The sequence below is a fragment of the Limanda limanda genome, chromosome 2, assembly GCF_963576545.1.
Source record: "Limanda limanda chromosome 2, fLimLim1.1, whole genome shotgun sequence".
Taxonomy (NCBI): domain Eukaryota; kingdom Metazoa; phylum Chordata; class Actinopteri; order Pleuronectiformes; family Pleuronectidae; genus Limanda; species Limanda limanda.
In genome coordinates, this window is record NC_083637.1 from 29,149,270 (window position 1) to 29,170,283 (window position 21,014).

The 21,014-nt window shown below is 41.1% G+C and overlaps 1 protein-coding gene across 1 annotated transcript; it reads left to right on the forward strand.

Annotated features, from left to right (window-relative positions):
* The first annotated feature begins 8,741 nt into the window (after positions 1 to 8,741).
* scrn2 (secernin 2) lies at positions 8,742 to 19,882 on the forward strand. Its single transcript, XM_061091140.1, has 9 exons — positions 8,742 to 8,970; positions 10,362 to 10,524; positions 11,326 to 11,507; positions 11,920 to 12,119; positions 13,273 to 13,488; positions 14,296 to 14,461; positions 15,621 to 15,801; positions 18,584 to 18,740; positions 19,497 to 19,882. The coding sequence occupies exons 2-8, from the start codon at positions 10,363 to 10,365 to the stop codon at positions 18,734 to 18,736; spliced, it is 1,260 nt and encodes a 419-aa protein (XP_060947123.1). The 5' UTR covers positions 8,742 to 8,970; position 10,362; the 3' UTR covers positions 18,737 to 18,740; positions 19,497 to 19,882.
* The last annotated feature ends 1,132 nt before the right edge of the window (positions 19,883 to 21,014 follow it).

Genomic DNA, 21,014 nt, shown 5'->3' on the forward strand with positions numbered 1-21,014 from the left:
TTTTCCTTGTGAATCTTGTAACATACCGCAGGTTATTTGTAAGTTACTTTGAATGTACATCACACGTTTAATAGTTTTTAACATCATCTTCCTTTGAGGGCTTGTTTTTTTTATTTTGTCTCCTCGCTGAGTTAATTCCTTTCCTGTCACGGCATGTTGGTGGAGCAGCTTCAAATCAACTGACAAACACAGACCACAGACAGGCCGGCGGGAAGTGACTTCCTACCCTCTCTGCTCTCTTTTTCTGAAGCAGCAAAAGAGAGCTCAGTTTAAACTGATTACATGACGGTCATATAAAAGAACCACTTGGCGATCTGCAACTACTGACAGAGGATTCAACATGCGCCTTGATAGCTTTATACACCCGATCATTTCATGAAAAGTTATCCTGCTTATCAGGAAACTTAATTTCTCTCTAGATTTTAGAGTTTAAAAAAACTTTAAGGTGTTTTGTGTGTAAATAGCTGCAAATAAAAGTCACACATAGCGAATTTAAATCTAATGAGATGAATTTGTTTCCAACACAGTATAGTTCAAATCAGTGTAATTAGTATAATATCTCAGTGCCTCATAACTCTTAGTATAATGTCTTTGTACACTTAGGGATCAGGCCGCTGAATTGAAGACCACACACCACGTCTAAATGGTGTTTACTGACGTCTTCAAATAGTCAAGCTTATTTCCTCATGAATACAATGCAGCACAATCAGAAAGAGACTGCTTCATAACATTTAATTGCGGCACAGTTTCAACCAGGGGCTTACAAATTCTCTTAATGATTTAAATGTGTTTAGATAGCTTGTTTGACCGCTTTTTATTTCTGTCACTGCTAACATTTTTTTTGTGGAAGAATTTTTGTTTTGTGTACATGAAAATGTTTTTGGTTCTTTAAAATCTTTCACAAGCAGGCTTTCCTACAGATATTTACTCTTAACATTGATTCAACCAAATCCCTGTGAATTTCAGTGAGGTCAAGTAAGTGATTGCTTTGTATGACTGCAGCACCTTTGACCTTTACTGTTTACACCTAATCTATCGACTTATTACAAGTTACTTTTCCATAGGTGTAGCTGATACATTTTCTATCATAATCATTCTGGAAGTAATTCATTATCAAGCAAATTGTCGAGATTGTTTTTACTCTTGGTATTAATCACGCTACATTCACAAACCAATAGAATAATTGTCATCAGCTGGCGTTGTTGATTGGACAAATGATATCAAATGTCTCTATCATAAGGTTTCAGTCGTGTCATGTGTGACAAACTTTTATGTACAACAATTACATTCGACTATCTTAAAATGAAGCATCTGCGGAAACATGGTGAATAAGTCTTGAAAAAATACAATAAAGGAAGCAAACATTGAAAAGCGGTGAACGAAATGTTCACCTTTACGAGGATATGGTCCTTTTCAAAGCTGTGGACAAAAGATGCTGAGATACTGTGAGATACTGATGCATGGTATGATCTGCCAGTGTCTTTAATGCAATACTGGTTTTTAAATCCCTGCAGAGTCTAAACTGAACATGAAACTGAAAGAAAGTTCACAATACCGATCATGGACCATGATTGTGTATTAAAAGATCTTTGGAAGATTGACAACTACTTCAACAATCATAGTAGAAACCACACAACGTATTAATGTCAACAGTGTACAACACTTCATTATCAGGGAATGATGCATGGCATGTTCTTACAGACATCAAACAAACTGTCAAATTTTACCTACTGCCTATTTCAGTTTTGAAAACTGCACAAAGGCCTGGAAAACTATTTGCAGATATGTTTTTTTTTTTTTTTTAACAGTTTGAATGTGTGTATAGTATGTGATTATGATACAGCATTATAGCACTGGAACAGGCCAAACAGCTTGACTTATTTGGAAATATTTATCTAATGAATAAACTGAATCTTCACACAAAAAGAGCAAACACTATCAGTAGAGGGAGAACATATGAGTTGAAATACTCATGGAAATCTAAATTCAAGGGTAACATGACATCTGGGCCAACCTACAAAAGGTAGGTTGATGTCACATCCAGTCTGCCCAGTCAGAGACACAGGGAACATATTGTCATGTAAAACGTGGACGACCTACAAAAAGTCAAGGAACATGAAGAACAGGCAGAGCAGCAACTTGGGTTTAAGCTAGTTTACCCTTCTTCATTCTCTCTCTTGGACTGAGGACGGACTACAAAATGGAATGATTCCCAAAGTGATGGGGTGGGCCACAGCTGGTTGGTTAGCATGCTAACTCCAGTATATATCTCTGCAAGCAATACATGGATGTCTTTAAAGCAATGTCAAAACAACCATCCATCCTAACTTCAAAACAGTTATTTCTTTACATTCCGGTGACAGTTTTATTTTATTTTTTGAATGTTTTAAAGTTTAGTACTTACATATTGCCACAATAAAGAAATACTATTACCCCTATTAAATGAAATGAAACTGACCATGAAATAGTTCAGCACAGCTTGTTTCCTCATTGAAATAGCCACTTTATTTGAGTTAAATAAACAAGACATAACATATGAATCGGTGAGCTTTAGGGCTGCTAATGTGTGGATGTCCCAAGTCTTTGTGCTAAGCTAATTAGTTAATGATGATACCTTTATACTTGACTCTTAAACATGAGAGTGGCATTAAGATTCTCATGTAATGTTTGTGATGTAAGAACACGTCAATGGATCTGACCTTATATATTGGTGTAACTATTTTCCAGTGTCCTACACACCCCAAAGATGTTGCATCACTGCTTGTTAGTATCTATTGTATATTTAATTACAGTTATTATTCAGGAACAAGTTTGTGGAGCTTTTGTTTTTTTTCCACAAAGGTTAAAATAGTTTACGAGAGAGATCAGTTTGATTTCTGGAGCCTTCAGTTTCTGTGCTTGTGTGTGTGTATGTGTGTGTGTGTGTGTGTGTGTGTGTGTGTGTGTATACAGCTTGGGACTTTCCTTTAAGGATATGTGTTTTGTACACAAGATTCCCATCACATGAAGTTGGTTCTGATTCTGATTCACTGGCCTGTGGCCGGTTTGACTTGCCTGTTGTCCCACGGGAACCACACTGGTGTCCCAGACAAATCCCCCTGCCAACACGCCAGCCTCCAGAGAACTAGGCCGGCTAAAGCCCTACTTCCCCTCCAGCAGTAGAAAAAAATCCAAGCAAAGTAAACAGTAAGCACCTAGTAGTCAACTTCCTTATCCTTGTTAATTATTCAAAATCCCAAAGGAGAGACCGGCCCACAGTTGTCTTCTGAGTCTTTTTTTTTCTCATACAGGCACTCACTCAACACAACAGCCCCCCTCTCCTCCAGCCTCCCCTTTCAACTTCAAACCCAGTCATTTCTGCAAGCAGCGCTTTGATTGTACCGAACACCTGTATTTTTCGAGGAGAGACTTCCTTGTGAGCCCCCGCCTCCCATCTTTGATTGTTAAACAGCAGTGGCGCCGTCATTACTGTCTGAGCGACTGATGCCGCCCAGCTTCCCCTCCCATCTTCCACCTCTGCCTTTTAACCGGAACTTTAATTGCTCAGAGAAAATTTGGATTGCTTTATCTTATCTAATTTTCAAAACCCCCCTTTTGTGTGTGTGTGTGTGTGTGTGTGTGTGAAGGGTTGTAAAACTGAAAATGTTTCTAGGTGGATTCATCAGATGAGGCAGAGAGGATCACAGATTTCCTAACAGCAATAAACTTAGCCTCAACCCAGAAATGTCCTCAGGTTTGTTTTAAGAAGTGGGAACTTTTTTAATGTTCAACATAAAGTTGGTTTTAAACAGATGGACACAGACACCAAACATGTTTTCTATTTCACCAGTAATCCTCCTGGAAGACAGACAGACAGACAGACTCAGACTTACATACACACACACACACACCTTTGCGGCAGTAATACTATGCTTTATTAGACAGCTTCTCCTGCCATCCTGTCTCCCCCCTCAGATTAATATCCTCTGGGCTTCTCACCAGCTGTTTCCGTCCCTTAACACCCCTCATCTTCCTCCGGCCAGCCCTCCACTTCACATGGCAGGGCTTACGAACTGGGCCACAGCGCCTCAGTGGCTTTAGGAGAGGCTCTTGGCTTAGTGTGTGTGTGTGTGTGTGAGAGAGCTGAATGGCAGATGTCTGGTCCACAAACCTTGAACTATTTCACCGTGTTGATAAGTTGATGAAATATTTGAACTTGGGTGGTTTACAATACCTTATTTGAGGAAAAACGAAACCAGACATATTGTACATTCTTTTATACTCAGGATTTGATTTTTTAAGTTTTTTTTTGGCTAATGCTACTGTCATTTTAGCTACCCTGTAACTGATGTTTAATATCAAAAAAAGTTTTTTAAGGAGAAGAATCTGTCAATCTGGTTTAATACATTATTCATCACTTTAACTTTCAGTGCAACAGTTTCTAATGCATATTATTGTTTTTCACTGTGTTCAGTTTCACTCTGAGCTTGTTTCTGTGCTTGTGAGTGCCAACGTGTTTGCGTGTGCATACTGTATATGTGTGCAAGGTATCTCTTGGGTGTGTCAGCCTTTGGCTCAGGTGGGTGTTTACTTCTCTAGGTGTTTTTACTGTTTGTGTGTAAGGCCAGACAGGATGTGCGACGCTTGTCAGCACACTCCAGGAGATGAAAGGACGGAGAGGGTGTGGAAGTAGCCAAGTGCTGTTCAGGTAACAGGTTGTCTTCTTAGAAATCTCTCAAGAATTTAGTTGTGTTACCATCAGCAGACCTTGTGAGCCACGAGGGAACAGCATTCACCACCAGGCCGCTTCAAAACATAACTCAGCACCTACCACAAATCTGGACATAAGTGAGCACTGATATGGTCCAGGTGCTCAATCTCAAAACACAGCCATTAGTCAAACTTTCGGAGCAGCTAGGTTGGTGCTCCTTGTTTCCTGTGTGCTCGGATGTGCGTGTGACCTGTTATTAGACTACCTACATTTAATTTATTGCATCACCAAAACTTTACAAAGACAACATGAGTCAGTTTTAAGAATGGGGCCTACTGACATGCATAATAATGAGCAATAGTTGTTGACACGACAGCGCTGGTTTGGAGGATGGAAATTACTTACTTAGAATGTTGTCACTCACTGCAATGCAGCTGGGCAGGTTTTAGAACCTACGTCCACCATATCCATGACAGTCTATTCATAGCACAGGCAAGTTATCAGTTTGACTCCATTATGTTAATTTACTGCTCTGTCTTGTGTAAAAAAATTGTTGACCCAAAAGAAGACAAATTATTTTCTTTTGGAGTCAGGTTTTCTTCTGCATCCAGCATTTTGTGTTCAAAAGTTGAACAGCTGGTTGCTAAATTTGACTTTTGCTGCTGGGCGGGTACGATGTGTTTTTGGAAAAACAGCCGCACGGTGCTTCCTGTCACTTCTTGGCAGTGTCTTTCACATGTAGTTATTTGATCCATTGTTAATATAAAAATAAAAATTACCGGTGTGTCAACTTTTGTTGCAGTTACTTGTCACTGTTTGAAGCTTTGATTTGCTCAAATTGGCAAACAACCAGCAGCGGGATCTAGAGGAGAATTTGTTTTTGTATTACTATAAAAAAATCAGGCGTAAAGTAAGAGTTGATAGATGAGTGTATAATAATAATAATAATAATAACAACAATAATAATAATAGTAATAATTTTGGGGAAGTTGACCCCTCCCTACCCATTTTTGCCTTTTTAAATACTGCTCTGTCTAAAAGTGACTGAGAATCCCTCCGATTCAGCTGCCCCAACATCCTGCAGCTGACTGTTGGAGGGTGAGCCCCCTGATCTTTTAAGAAATTAAATAATTAAAAAATATCTAAAGCAATATAACCACAGACACGACTGAGCCGTTTTCAGATGTATTTTCTACTGAAAAAATCATTCAGATTAAAACTGCTATTTTCCAGATTCACTTTTGTAAATGACATATTAACCAATTAAAAATGCTATTTTTGATGCTGTGAGCTCTGAAAAAATGATGAATAATTCCCACTGTGAATTTAATTTTTGGTTGACACAAAGAGCAGGTGGAAGGTGTTGGGAAGTTGGTGTCTGTCTGGAGGGACTGAGCCCACAGACAGGAAATTTCAGCGACATAATTCAGTGAAAGACCAGTAATGGGAGACACCCACTCGATAAACCCACTGACAAACAAGAATTCACCCAACTTTAATTACACTGATTAGCCAACATGTGATCCAGAGTGCTGGTAAAATGCAGTGGTGTGCAGTGTGGTTTTCACTGTGCCATAAACTGTGTCCCTCTCAGATTACAAAATAATGAACACCTCTTAAAAACATATTTCTTTGCTGCTTTTGAAATTTTGTCTTTGAGATCAATGAACAGCAGAGACACAGACATTCTGATTCATAAGCAGTGCCTCAATTCTTGGTTTCCTCCTTTTGAGGCTGCATTTGAAGGTCGATGCATCAGACAGGTGTGGCGAGACTGTCCCATTTCGAAGGCTCCTGCAATTGCAGTCGACAAATGCGTCCTTACATCCCCAAGCAATAAGCAGGATCCAACCGTTGAATTCTCGGGGAAACATATCCGCGCTGGGGATGAAGCTAATAAGCTAGCTATCTTGGCGGCAGAGCTGCAATTAGTGCAGCTGCTCATAACAGCTAATGATGCAATGGTAAGCGCATGACCAGCCTATGACGCAATTACAAAATACTTCATTGACCGGACCATCTCCTTCTGGTTTGGCCTCCATGGTCTAGGCCTTTTTTTGGCCTTTGTGGTCCACGTGCTTTGAAGGAGACGGCTTCTAAATTGTTATTTTACTGCTAAACCCTGATGACATTCATGAGCAGGGTTACTTTTAAAAGTTAAGAAAGTTACTTTCAAAGCAACACAACACATGCTACTACAGTTTAAGAGAGTCGTACGCGACTAGTTCATGTATTTTATTAGGTGAGCATTGGTTAAATCTCTCTCTCATGATGATACCGATGACAGATGACAGTCAGTGTCTTAGACTGCCAGAATATGGCAGTAAAAGCCAAACACAATCCTAAGATCCCAACCCTACTTTGTAATGTGCCTTGAGATGTTATTATTGGGTGCTAGACACATACAACTGAATTAATTTGTATCACTTGAACATACTAAGAAATAATTAAAACAACATTCATCTCCTTTATTCGGCATGGAAACTTTTAAAATAAATTGGAATTCAGTGAGAGCACCTGGAGTTCAGGAAGCTGGGGATCGAGAAGAATATCCACCGATCTGCTGTTTCATTCAGTGAGTGAGAGACTCCATGGTCGGAGCTCCATTCAAACCTTATACTTTCATTTCTGAACATGAAATCTGTATGAATGTTTGGACTCTGAGCTTACTAGAATTACTGATTAATGAATGACCCCCCGAGGCTTCAGAGGCCACTGAGCAAAAAGTGCTGATTTAAATAACACAGACATGAACTCATGAGTTCAAGTGAAGCTGAGGTCCAGCAAAAATGGGGAAACAAATATTTTGCATTTAGTCACACTTTTATTACCTCTGCCAAGGTGCTTATGTTTTTGACTGTCAATTTGTTGGCTGGCTGGTTGGTTTGTTTGTTTGTCAGCAGGATTATGAAAAATCTACTGAACAGATTTCCACTGAACTTGGTGAAAGCATTGGACTAAGGTCAAGAAAAAACGTTCTTTTGTGTGGATCCAGGGACAGATCCAGGATTTTTTCCCCATCACATCCTTTAACATGCGTGATACTTGTTTAGAAAAATTTGGGATATATAGGGAACTTATATTTAGACTGTGTGCAATTGGGTGCAGCTTGATTGACTTTAAATGGATGGCTCACCACAATATGATAACTGCTTCATTATTAACTCAGCACTATGCCAATGCAGGGGTGGATGAAGTGTTTGAGTCCACAAACACAACAGCGTTGCTGCCAAATCCAATACAATTGAAGTATTGGTCCGCTGTGATCCATGCACGAACACGGCTCCAGAGAAGGATAACAGAGGATATTTAGGTTAAAACACAGTTGCAAAGACATATTTGAATGCCGGGGCCTACGGACACTTGGATCAGAATCAGAATGTGTTTATTGCCAAGTAGGTTTACACCTACCTGGAATTTGCTCTAGTTGTTGGTGCATACAATGAACATAAAAACATAAAAACACAAAAAATATAACACACATAAGAATAAAAAAACAATATACAAAATAAAAAGATATTAAAGATAAAAGATATAAAAAGTAAAGTAAAAAGTGAAATGCAAAACAGGAGAAAGCAATGTCAATTTGCAATATGCAATGTAATGCGATATAATATGTGTTAATGTAACACATCCTTGAGGCGTGGGGGCAAGATAAAAGTCCAAGTCAGGTGGGGGTCCCGGGCCATGATCCCAGGTTTGCTGAAATGGTCACCATTTACTTCAATTGTATTGGATTTGGCTGCAACACTGTTTACCCCTGAAACCCCAAAAGTGCTTTGTGGACTCAAACACTTCTCCAACCCCCCCAACAGCATTGTGGTGAGTAGATAATTAATGCATTTTCATTTTTGGTGAACTTTCCCTTTATGGGGAATGTCGGCTGATATGAGTTCCGTTCTAGTTCCTACATGCAGAAAGGGGAACTCTGCTGAGGGCAGACATAATGACTTTAAAATGCGCAGGATTATACAAACTTCCCGGGTGCAGCACAGAGTCCCTTGAACTCGGGTGCAGTGCTAAGCTTGATAATCGGCATTGAGTGGTGTTGCTGTCCTGACCCACACACAGACTCATGATGAGCAGCTACCTCATGGCTCGGCTGTGCTGTGGCTTCCCTCCCAGGTGTGGGGTGCACGCAGGGAGACGGTGAGCCGTGCTTGTGGCCAGACGAGACGAGACCTTTAAGTACAGACCTTTGGATCTCTCCGTCACGTGACTCTCTCTCCAACCTGCCTGCTCCCCGCCGGCCGTCCGCTCCCACCACTGACAAGAAGAAGGTAAACATTTTGCACGGCAACACACACGCACGCACACACTCGCTGTAGATGACACACTATTATCCCACAACTTCACCCTGTCGCCCAGTCCCCGGTGAAGGGCGACATGCCGCGCGGGGACCGAGGCGTCGCTGCTACGGGCAGAGCCGGGCGGTGACAGCGGGGATCACACCGCTCACCCGGGCCTCGGCTCCGCCACCAACCCGCTTCTCTCACCGAGCTCCACCACGGGAACCAGCCGGGTATAGGCGCACAGACGAGGCCGACATTATTTCCGGGCTGAAAGCGATTTTGTGGTCGCAAAACGCGATAAGAGAGCGATAAAGTGAGCAACGTGGCGGTGGGATTTGTGGAGATTACAGTGGGTGAAGCGCTACCTCCTAATCCCAGTGTGAAGGGATGGCTGCAGTTCTCTGCTCAGAGCCGGGTGTGGAATGGAAGGAGACTCTTCCTCTTCACTTCACACATGCACATTGTGGACTGAAAGGGTGGAGGCTCACACACTGGATGTCAAACACACGTTCAGACCGATTAGTTGGGAGTCAGAGGCTAATATGAGCTAGTTAGTAGGTTGAATTAGTGCTTATTTTACATCCTATTAGTTTTAACTAGAGCTTTTTATAAACAGTCTAAGGTGCATATTGAAGTTAGAGAACTGTGTGTTCATTCTACCTGGTTTATGTGCAGTGAAGATTTTATTTAGAAAAAATTATGATATTATGATTCACATGTGTGGCTTGTACATACTTGTGTTGTTTTTTCAAATATTGTATTTCGACTATTTTAGAGGTCTGTTAAGCAAAGTATCCAAGTGCACAACTTTTCAAAATAATAGCTCTTTAATTCAGCTCGATACAAAGCATGGCAGCAACTAAACTAACGTGCTATTACTTCGTAGTAATACCAATTACCAATTTCCAAAGAGGAAGTGTTTCTATGAATGTTTGTGTCATGACAGAGACCAGCACCCGTCTCACCTGAGATTGTCTGCGTCAAACTGATATGGTGAAATAAAAATATTCCAAATATATGAAATTATATTGTGGTGATTTTGGTGTCACCCAGTTGTGTACCACTGCTGTAGTTTATCTGAGGATAAGGAAAAACACATGTTCAACTCACATAAGGATCACTGCCCCGACCCCACATATCAATATTAAAATGATCACATGTCTAAATCGTACTAAATTGGACACTGATCTTCCCTGGGCTATCATAAATACACATGCTTAGTGTGAAGCTGATAAAGGGTTCATAGCACATGTCTTCCATATACAGACAGACAGAAAGACATTTGTGGAATTAGAAGGTAGCTTCCTGTCCCTGGAGCCAGTGAGACTTCTGAGTGTTCACCCACTGAACTGGTATCTTCTGGTGTTTCTCTCTTGCAGGATGGCAGAGGCTCCTGTGTCATGTGATTGCTTTGTTTCCTTGCCCCCTGGTTCTCTGGATGACCATGTGGTTTTTGGGAAGAACTCGGACCGTCCTCGAGATGAGGTGCAGGAGGTGGCCCACTACCCTGCAGTATCTCACCCTCCAGGCTCCATACTGGAGGTAAGCGACCCTGGGCCGCCACTGACTGTCCCTCAACACCACCACTGCTGCCTCTGCGGCTCATGCATCATTTCACCTGACACCTACACTACAAACTTCAAATGATTTAAGACATATTAAGATTTGAATAATATATAAGCTGAGAGCATTAATGCATCCGTATTCAAAATGTCTGAGACTAGTTGAAAGCAGAACATCATTCAGAAATATCCTGTTTAAGTAACTTAATTCACTGATAACATTTTTCTTATTTTCTGCCTCTGTGTGCTAAATGAGTCTTTTAGCTCAGTAGAACTAATAAGATCAGAGTCACTGAGCTTCACACAAGCTAGGAAAGTTATACACATTGTCACCCAGTGTAGGTATGCACCCTTTTTCCAAGTTAAAAAGGTTTTTAGGTTTATCCTCACTCTAGTCGAAGGTTAAGGGGCAGAGAATGTCACACCTTACAAATTGATTTGTGATAATGGGCTATACAAATACAATTATAATAGATTGATATTTGACACAATGTACACAGTTGCCTACCTTCAACTCTTTAAATATGTGTACTTAAATACAATTATTTTCCTTCCTCTGCTTTGTTTTCTGAACGTAACTAATGAATACTCTTATCAACAGTGGACATATTTGGGTTAAAATGCATTTGATTTGATCAGCCATGCTCTTCCTTGCCTGCTGCATGTCGTGCACATGACTCTGTAACCATCTGTGAACTCTAATATGACTTAAGTCTAATGAAAAACATTCTTCTCTCTGTCCCCTGTATATGATGTTTGTTTGTTTGTTTTTTACCTGCAGTGCACATACATCCAGATCCCTCAGGTAGAGCAGACCCACGCTGTCGTCCTTGGTAAACCAGCTTGGATGTGGGGCGCAGAAATGGGAGCCAATGACCAGGGAGTCTGCATTGGGAATGAGGCGGTCTGGACCCGAGAGCCCATCACCCCCGGAGAGGCCCTGCTGGGTATGGACCTGGTCCGGTGAGCCTCACGCATCTTTTACTATTGTAGTTATTAAAAAAACTATATGGCTTATAAACAGCTTCAATTTTAGCAAAAAGAAAAATACAGTGTGGATGATGTTAATTCAGTGGAAGTATGAATTTGAGCTTTGACAAAAGGGTGTGTGAATTGTCACAAGCATGTTATGACTGGTAGTGAGAACTCAAACCGTAGCACTTATCTCTTCATCTATGTGTATAAAAACTAATCATCGAGTGTAAACAGTGTGTAAACATCAATCGATCTCTTGTTTCTATCTAATACATAAAAACATGAAAATATTTTGCCGTTAGTGCGTTTTTAACATTTGTAACAGCATAACTGATGATTAACAAAGAGGAATCCCTAGTGTTACATCTTGAAGTACCCCAGCATGACTTTTGATTACCAGACTGGGGCTGGAGCGTGGTGACAGTGCCTGGGCAGCGCTGACCGTCATTACAGGCCTCCTGGAGCAGCATGGCCAGGGGGGGCAGTGCAGGGAGGATCCTCAGCCCTTCTGCTACCACAACACCTTCCTTCTGGTGGACCGCAACGAGGCCTGGGTCTTGGAAACTGCTGGGAAGCTGTGGGTGGCACAGAAGGTCAGAGGTGAGGATGGAGGGTACCTGTGCAATCTAGGCAACACTTTTTTTTACATGTGCTGAACTGTTTACTTATTTGTATAGTACAGAGAGCAGAACCTAGATATATTTACAATTTAATGACCTTTAGCCTGTAGTTTAATACAAGGCTTGTAAAAACCTCAGACATGTTGCCTCCACACACTGAACATATTTGAGCACTCTGTTTTTTTGCCTGTTTATGTGCGTCATCAGAAAAAATATTTTGTTTGTGCAGATTAGAGATCAGTTGTTACTTGTTAACGGATTGTGTGTGCGTGTGTGAACATGTGTCTTAAGTAATTTCTGCAGGTAAAACATCTAAGAGTTGAGGTTAATGGTAAATCATGAGGTCTAATCTAAACACAGTATCTAGCTGGCCTGTGTGTTGTTTGATGTTTATACTGTGTGTGCAGCATCATCTCCTGCTGTTGAGTCAACTTTAGTTATAAAGCTCAGGTTCACACAATTGTCTGAAAGGGCTTTATGAACCTTTACAGCATTTTACACACATTTTCTTAAAACTACAGTTCCCACTTTTAGAGTCTTGTAGGGTCTACGTGACATGCCAGCAGCTCTGTGAGGCTGTACTTTCCATCCCTCCATCCATCCATCTATTACCTATACTGCTTATCCTCTGAGGGTTGTGGGGGGATCTGGAGCAAATCCCTGCTGATATTGGGAGAGAGGCGAGGTGCATCCTGGACAGGTCGCCATCATATAGCGACAAACGGCATTCTCGCACACATTAATAACAACAAACTATTTAGAGGCTTCAATTAATCTAACTCCAATCGGCATGACTTTGGGCTGCGGGAGGAAGCCAGAGTAGCAGGACAAATCCCACACAAACAATGGTAGAACATGCAAACTCCACAATTAGAGACTCCAGCCAAATTGGGATTAAAGGCAGGACCCTTGTAGGTCTTCCTGAGGTTTGAATATTTTTCCATTATATCATTTTTGGGGAAGTCTAAGGACACCGGGTGACGTACACTGTACCGACCATTCAGCCCCTTGAGGCTAATTTGTGATGTATGATAAATTGTTATTCAGTTAATGTTGACTTGAGACTTGTACAAAACCAAAGTTGGGTTGTGACAAAGCGTCATCACTTACTAATAGCCCCCTGCTCCTTCCAGAGGGTGTGAAGAACATCTCTAACCAGCTGACCATTGGGGATGAGATCAACGCAGAGCATCCAGAGCTGCGGAGCATGGCGCAAGCTCAGGGCTGGTGGGACGGCGAGAGGGAGTTCAACTTCTCTCAGGTGTTCAACCCTGAGAACCCACCTGCTCGGATGGAGCTGGCCAAACAGCGTTATAAGGGAGGCACAGAGCTGCTCAAGCAGCATGATGGTGAGAGTGGTCCACTACTACAGAAATGCCAGGATGTCCAAAGGCATTCTAGACAATGTTTTTTGGGTTGTCTGTCCTTCTGTAGGTACGTCTGGTCACGCTGGCCTCATGAAGGATGTTTATGTTTTTCTTGAACATAAAATCTAAAGAGCAGTTTGAGGGAATGTCTAGTGTAGTACAAACTTCCACATGAACTCAAAGATGTAATGATTAGATTTTTAGTGGTTGGAGGTCAAAGGCCAAGGTCAGAGTGATCTCACGTTTCCTCTGAATGTGATATATTAAGACTGCCCTCAGGGAGTTTCATTGCATCTGGCACAATTCACTTTGACTCATGGAACTGATAAGAATTTGGTGGTCAAAGGTCAAAGTTGATCAAAGGTTACTCACACACTTATTTTGCCTTGTGAATGTTATATCTCAGGAACACCTGAAGGAAATTCTCTCAAATTTTGCAAATAATTTCACTTGGACTCACTGATTAACTGATTAGATTTTGGCGAACAAAGGTCAAGGTCATGGTTGCCTCTTGAATGTGATATCTTAAGACTGCCCGAGGCAATTTCTTTTGATCAGTTATCACTTGGACTCAAAGATGAAGTGATTACATTTCAGTGGTCAAAGGTCACAGGGACCTTATATGAATCTTTAATACTCTATGTTACGGTGACTGTAAACGGTCAGTGCGGCTTATTATTTGCATGACTTCCACTTCAACTGTCATAATCAGAAAACGTTGTAAATTTTAGGTTTCAGACTTTTAATTGAAATGTTAAGTTATCCACTCCGTGTCATTTCTGGTGTCAGGCTCAGTGACAGCAGAGGTGATGATGTCCATTCTGAGGGACAAGCCCAGTGGCATCTGCATGGACTCTGGAGGTTTCTGCACCACAGGCAGCATGGTGTCTGTTCTGCCCAGAGACTCCAGCCTACCCTGCATCCACTTCTTCACTGCCACCCCAGACCCCTCCAGGTTTGTCACTGACTGACCTAAGAATTCCTCTAGACCGTAAAAACACAAGGTGAAACTATAATAACCTTCATCACACTTATTTTTATTCACACATTGTACTTTATCTTGAAAATCCCACTATTACTGGAAGAGGCCTCCTTTTACTCTGAAATAAGCCTCAGTTCTTCATTGCATGGATTTCCCAAGATGTTGGAAACATTCCTCCTGTGACATTCTGGTCATTGTTGACGTGACTGCATGACAGATTTTGTGCAGATTAGTCAGCTGCACATTTAAGCTGTCAACCTCCTCTTCTACCACCTCCCTAAGGTGTTCAGTTAGATCAGACTTGGTGACAAGAGGGGACACTGTAGTCACTGAACTAGTTTTCATGTTCATAAAACCAGTTAGAGGCACTTTGTGACATGGTGACATGATCATTTATTGTTATTAGGTTTACAAAGTGTTCCAAGTAAACATGCCTTGCACGATTACTGTATACCACAACCACCACCCAAGTCATTTCAGATCAAGGTGGGGCGTGTGGTTCATTTGTATGCTTTTCTATTATCCACAGTTGTACAGACTGGTTGACTGATTTAAGGCAGCCTTTTTGTCAGCACCAGCAGGTCTGGCCAGTCTCATCAACAGTGCATTTCCGACTAATGAAGTGCCAGTTTCATACACAAAGAAAGCAACCATCTCAAAAGTATTGGACTCTGCATTCTTATATTCTAAATTCAGTTGCACAATGTAAACATGCAAACCCTTTCCATAGTGGCTGCCTTTCTGAGGCTCTGCCTGAGGGGAAACTGCAATGTAAGTGATGTGTTGCACCTTTGTGGTATCAAACAAAGTTGTTAGCTTGAGCAGAAATAGTTTATCAAATAGACAATGGAAGGTTGAGGACAAACTTTGATTAATGGCTTTTGAATGGTTGTTGCAAAGATGTAAAACACATGTTAACAGAATACTGCAAAAAAATGTATTTAAAACATCCCAAATATCATTTACAAATCATGATGTATCCATATGTTCTGAAAGTGTTTAAAACCTATATTCTTTCCCACTATATCTCCATTTTTCTCACATTCTGTCTGTCGGGTGGATTTTCTTAGTCTTTCGTTTCTCTCTTTCCTGTTCCTTTCCCTGTTAACCGACCCCACCTGCACCCTACTAGGTCTATATTCAAGCCTTTTATCTTCTCGGACTGTTCTGCTCCAGTGCCGAGGGTGGTCTCCCCACAGTTCGGCCCAGACGACCCTGTTAGGAAGCAGCCACGCTTTCAGAGCCAGGTAGACCGCAGACATGACCTGTACAAGGCTCACCAGGTGGCGCTCAACAAAATGGAGACCAATCCGGTGGGTATGATTCACAATCTACTGTAGGTCAATGACTGTCCAGTGCAGACCCTCGGGAAGCTTAACATCCACATTCATTTCATATAAACTCAAAGCAGAATCTTTCTCTTACCGAGGAGTGGAACTTGTTCAGTTGTTGCTGATAGATTACAGGAAAGTGGCAGAGCACAGGAGGGCCACTCCCAGCAGTGGACAGGACCTCACAGTTAGAGCAGACAAGACAAACGGCCTCATGAGTGTAGACTAAACATAAACACACTACAAGTACACATTCAAAACCAAAGAGCAGGGTTTAAATCACAACTACACTGCAACCAAACACCAACAGGAGAATATTGGCAGGTCATTGCTTCACAGCAGCTGACATCCTGTTTTAGAATGACTTGTGTGTTTTGTCAGCTCAAGGCTGGACAAAGAGACCACACATGAGTTTTAACTAAAAATTTAAATGAAGAAATCAGACTGCAACCAAAAAACAACAACAAATGCTGTGGAAATCATGCTGAAATCATGTGGGGTTGAAATTCTGACTGAATGCCACTAGCTGATAAAGCCAGACCTCATTTATAACTGTTGCATACACATCTATCCGACCCCATTTTGTGCGTTTACCACTTCTCACACAAACGTTGGGATCTACAAAAACAAACATGACAGTGTGCACACTTGTATGCAAACTCAAATCCATGCATACGAACATTTTGGAGTAAGGAAAGTGGCGAGGCAGATGTGAGGAGGTGAACTGAAGCCACTTGATCCACTTCATGATTAAAAGCCACAGCGTTATTTGTGCTCTTGCCACATATCTGTTCCAATTGAAAAAGATATTAAACAACTTAAAGCAAAGTACGGTAGCAAAGCATAAAAAATAAACAAATTAATAGTTTTTATAAAATTTTCTATACATGTGCCTGTTTCGCCAAGTATGTGTGTGTATGTATGTAATACCGCTTCACTGAACATGTCTTTGCAGACCAGGTGCATAGAGAGCCCAGAGCAGCGCACTGGAGACCTCATGCAAGAAATTAATAAACTTGTTTCACCTTTAAACTTCAATTTCCAAATGATGTCCCAGGGCAGAGGTTAGGATCCCACTTATGTGTGAAGTAATCGGTCCAATTGCTGTAAACTTAAATACTGCGGTGACACTCGTGCGTAATGCTGTGTGATGGGTGCACTGGAACTGATAGAGGAGTGTGCGTATAAGGATTTGTAGAAAAAGAGTGTTTAGCGACTATAATGAAGACTGACTCATCAGCTGATACATATTCCAGAGAGCTGGGATCTTGGATCTTTGTTTTGAACTGAGTCCAGTATTTCACAGACCGATTCAACGGTACAAACACAAGTAATCACCACTTTGGGATAATTAGCCGAAAGGTCTGTGTGTGATACAGTTAACACTGCATAATTGTTTCTGTTCTTCTTAAAGCCCCTTTCGGGAATAAAGTGTTTCTGTTACATTTTATGGATTAAAACGTTGCAGCTCTCTTTGAAGTTCATAATCCGGCACATTTGGTGGATTTTTTTTTTTTTTTTATGCTTCCATCGTTACATCTGTCCACTTCTTTATTTCAGGCACTGTCCTCTCACTGTATTCACTCTCACTCACTGCATTAACCGCAGCACGTTACCACTCAGTGCATCTTCTTTTATGAATGACATCACTGATGTGGCCACCAAACCAATCACTCACAAGCTCCTCGATGTCAGTGTCAAAAAGTTGAGCTATCTCCATCTTGCTTGATGCCATGATTCTCCGTATAAACCGCTTGGTCAGCAGGTTCAATTAATAATCATTAGTGCTTTGCAGATCCACGTGCGCACGTTTCCTATTGGGTTGAAACATTGCCTTCAGGTGTGTGCGCGCATGGTTTTATAAATGGCAATTTTTTTTGTGTACCGCATTTTCCCCCTTCAATAAATCACACTCATATTGAAACTCGGTACGTGAATCTGTCTCAAAGTCCGCCCTCTGCACACGGACCTTCATCCATAAATGGTCAATGCAAAGCACTGCATGAATATTAAATAAACCTGCTGACCAATGGGTTTCTCTGGTGAATCAGGGTATCAAGCAGGTAGAAGAAGAAAGACAGATTGATGGTGGCCAGAGCAGTGATGTCACTAATACAGAAAATACACAGATACACTGCTGCTGCTGCTGCTGCTGCTGTGGATAATACAGTGAGTGAGAGTGAGTACGGTAGAAAGAACAGTGCCTGAAAAAAATAAAAAATCCAATTCAGAATGTAGGATTTTGAGGTAACTTGTTGTATCACCTGTATGTATTGTTATCATCAAAAACGGCAGGATTATTGAATTCAGAGACAACTTCGATATATACAATTTTACAGAATTTTATTGTTATTTAATGATTAAAAGAGGCTCTACACAGAGAGGTAAATATTACACAGTGTTAATCATACCACAAAGTGCACTAGCTATGAAAATACTACGGTCGGTGGATTACTATGTAGTTTATTTAGGGTATTGTATATAATCAAATTGTAACAAAACAAGTGGCTGCTGTTTAGAGCAGCCAGACTGTGTATTAACCCAGATTAGCTTGTAGAGGAAATGGAGGTGTGTGTGTCATTACATCTACGTCCCTCTCTGCAGTCATCACGTTGAATTAGACTAAGGTTGGGTTCTTTTACATGTACATTGATATTACATTGAAATAATATTCCATACAAGGGCATTACTATAAAGTGGTTTGAGCAAATACAAATGTTACACAGTTTGACATCTCTGTGTCTGTCTTTTTCTCTCTGAACAGGACGAGGGCTCAGCTGTGTATGAGATTCTCAGGGACCTGGAGTCACAGTGTCTCAGTGAGATTTCAGCCATGCTCAGTGGAGACATACCAGCAGAAGAACTGGGGGACTTATTTTTCGATTGCGTGGACACAGAGATTAAGTTCTACCAGTGAGGAGGTAGGAGGCTTGGAGACTCGTACAGTGGAAACGTAGTTACAGAGATCACGTTTGTCTGGGCCAAATTGATCACTATAAGCCGTTGATTACTATAACCGAATTGCGTAGCTTCTGTATGATAGTCCCTGAGGGAAAGGTAACAGCTGTTTTTAAGATAAGGGCGATATATCACATTGCCAACTCGCACTCTCTCTCTCTGTCTTGTGCAGACTCGCAGGGACACACACCGACGCAAACTCATCTGACGTCTCTGACCCGCCACAGTTTAAACGTTGATATGTTTGAAATGACGCCGCAATATCAACACCGATCACCACATAATGATTGATCGTTTTCTTAAACGAGTATAATATTTCTTCATAGCTGCGGGCATTCATTCATTAATTCAGCACATCCTGATTGTAATCGCTCCTTCTCTCTCTCTCGCCCGCGCTGTTACAGGCACGTATACACACAAACAGTGTCATCAGACAGAAGTGTAAACTCAGACTATGTAAAAACATTTAAAAATAGACAATTCCTTCTAACCGTCTGCTAGTGTATTTCTGGCACAGTTGAAGATTTAAGCACATATAACAAACACAACATAGCCTTTGAGATCATTAGTGAGTGATTTGCTAATGTTTTAATTACACTTCTCAATCTTCACATGCTTAGAGACAGATATCCCTGTGTGGAGGTGAGAGTGTCTCCAGTAATAAGTATAAAGTGAAGTCAGCTCTAACGTGTGCTGTGTCAACCTGTCCTCTCTTACAGTGCCCTCAGGTGGACATCTCGCACACTCGCTGAGGGGCAGGAGAAGGCCCTGGGATCGTCAAAAACTCTCGTGTTCCCTGTCTTCGTTTGGCCTCAGCCTCACTCACACAACACACATGCCTGACACCATTCCATCATTAACACAGACTAAATGTATCATGTGATTGGAGCATATTTATCAGCTGTATCCCCCACGGAGCAATGACTGCACCTCATTAGTGAGTTTAATGATGTAGATTTCACAGGCGCATATGTAGAGCTGTGTGACGTTGTACACATACTGTAAGTATGGAGTTTATTTAAGATTCTGCTTGATTCTCTAAGATACTTTCATTTGTTTAATGGCTTCCTGTCAGGAAAGATCTAATAAAATAATGTGAATAGTCTGCTCTGAGTGTGTTGTGAGCTTTCTGACCACACTGGTGAAAAGTGGCTGTAGCTACTGGTTGTTTTAGTTGTGCATTCACAATAAGCTTTGGTAAACTTATAAATTCATCTTTTTCTAACTGTGTTCTGTCCAAACCTCCTGATTAATGTAAATCAGCCCAGTTTGGATAAGAGGCTGTGTTTGCCAGTAAAGTTCTATCAAATCAATCATAAATTTTGTTAACAAATCCCAATTTGCCTCATTGGGCATAAAAAGTGAAGAAGACAACCTGTAGTTGCCTTCAACTTTGTCTGAATGCTCTTTCAGTTTAGTAGGCTGCACTGCAGAGCTGCTTCCTCTTATAGGATGTCATGCTTATTAAATAAGTATTATTTAACTGTAGCATAGCAGTTGTTTTCAGAAAAGAATGTAAAGGCAGACAACAGAGAGCAACTGACTGGGAGTGTAGTTAAGTCACAGATGGTGGTTAAGAAGAAAACTCTATCTCTGCACTTACTTGTGGTTGTTCATTTTAAACATCAATATAGCTGATCACACAGCCAAGCTGTTATCTCTGACTCGTGTTTATGTTGATTTTGTCAGACCAGATCAGGCATGCCGTCTGTCCTGCTTCTGCTCACAGTGATGTGTAGTTTCATTGGTTGTTACCTCATAGGAGGCAGAGAAAAATAGATTTATCTCTAAACTCTTGAGCTGCAATCAAATATTTAAAATAATCTTCTTTTCTATTACTTGACCCCGATGGAAAACATTACAAGGTCAAGGAAAGATGTGAAGGAGAAGCCTTGACGTGAGAGGAAAGGATAACTGTTGGGGCGAAGAAAACACTACAGATACACTGAGCATTTTGTTTAAATCCAACTTTATGTATAACAGAAGATGTATGCAGACTATACAGCTTATGCTACAATGATGATTTCTATTCATTTATGATGATGATATGAAATTTGGAATTATAAATTCAATATTCTTTTTTTGTCTGGGACTACTGACTAGGCAGATGTGACAGAGAAGAAATCAGGAGCCCAGACGATCATGTGAGACTTGAACAGCTGTTCTGTGTTTTTTCTTTATATATACGTGAGTCTGCATCGTGAATGTCATTGTTGATAAATGATGGTCCTGTGTTT

What these genes read in the sequence shown, in the direction of transcription:
- scrn2 (XM_061091140.1), top strand. Translation starts at nt 10,363, where the DNA reads ATGGCAGAGGCTCCTGTGTCATGTGATTGCTTTGTTTCCTTGCCCCCT. An exon ending in CTGGGTATGGACCTGGTCCG is followed by an intron (nt 11,508 to 11,919) that starts GTGAGCCTCACG and finishes TTTGATTACCAG; the next exon opens with ACTGGGGCTGGAGCGTGGTG. An exon ending in GGTGGCACAGAAGGTCAGAG is followed by an intron (nt 12,120 to 13,272) that starts GTGAGGATGGAG and finishes TGCTCCTTCCAG; the next exon opens with AGGGTGTGAAGAACATCTCT.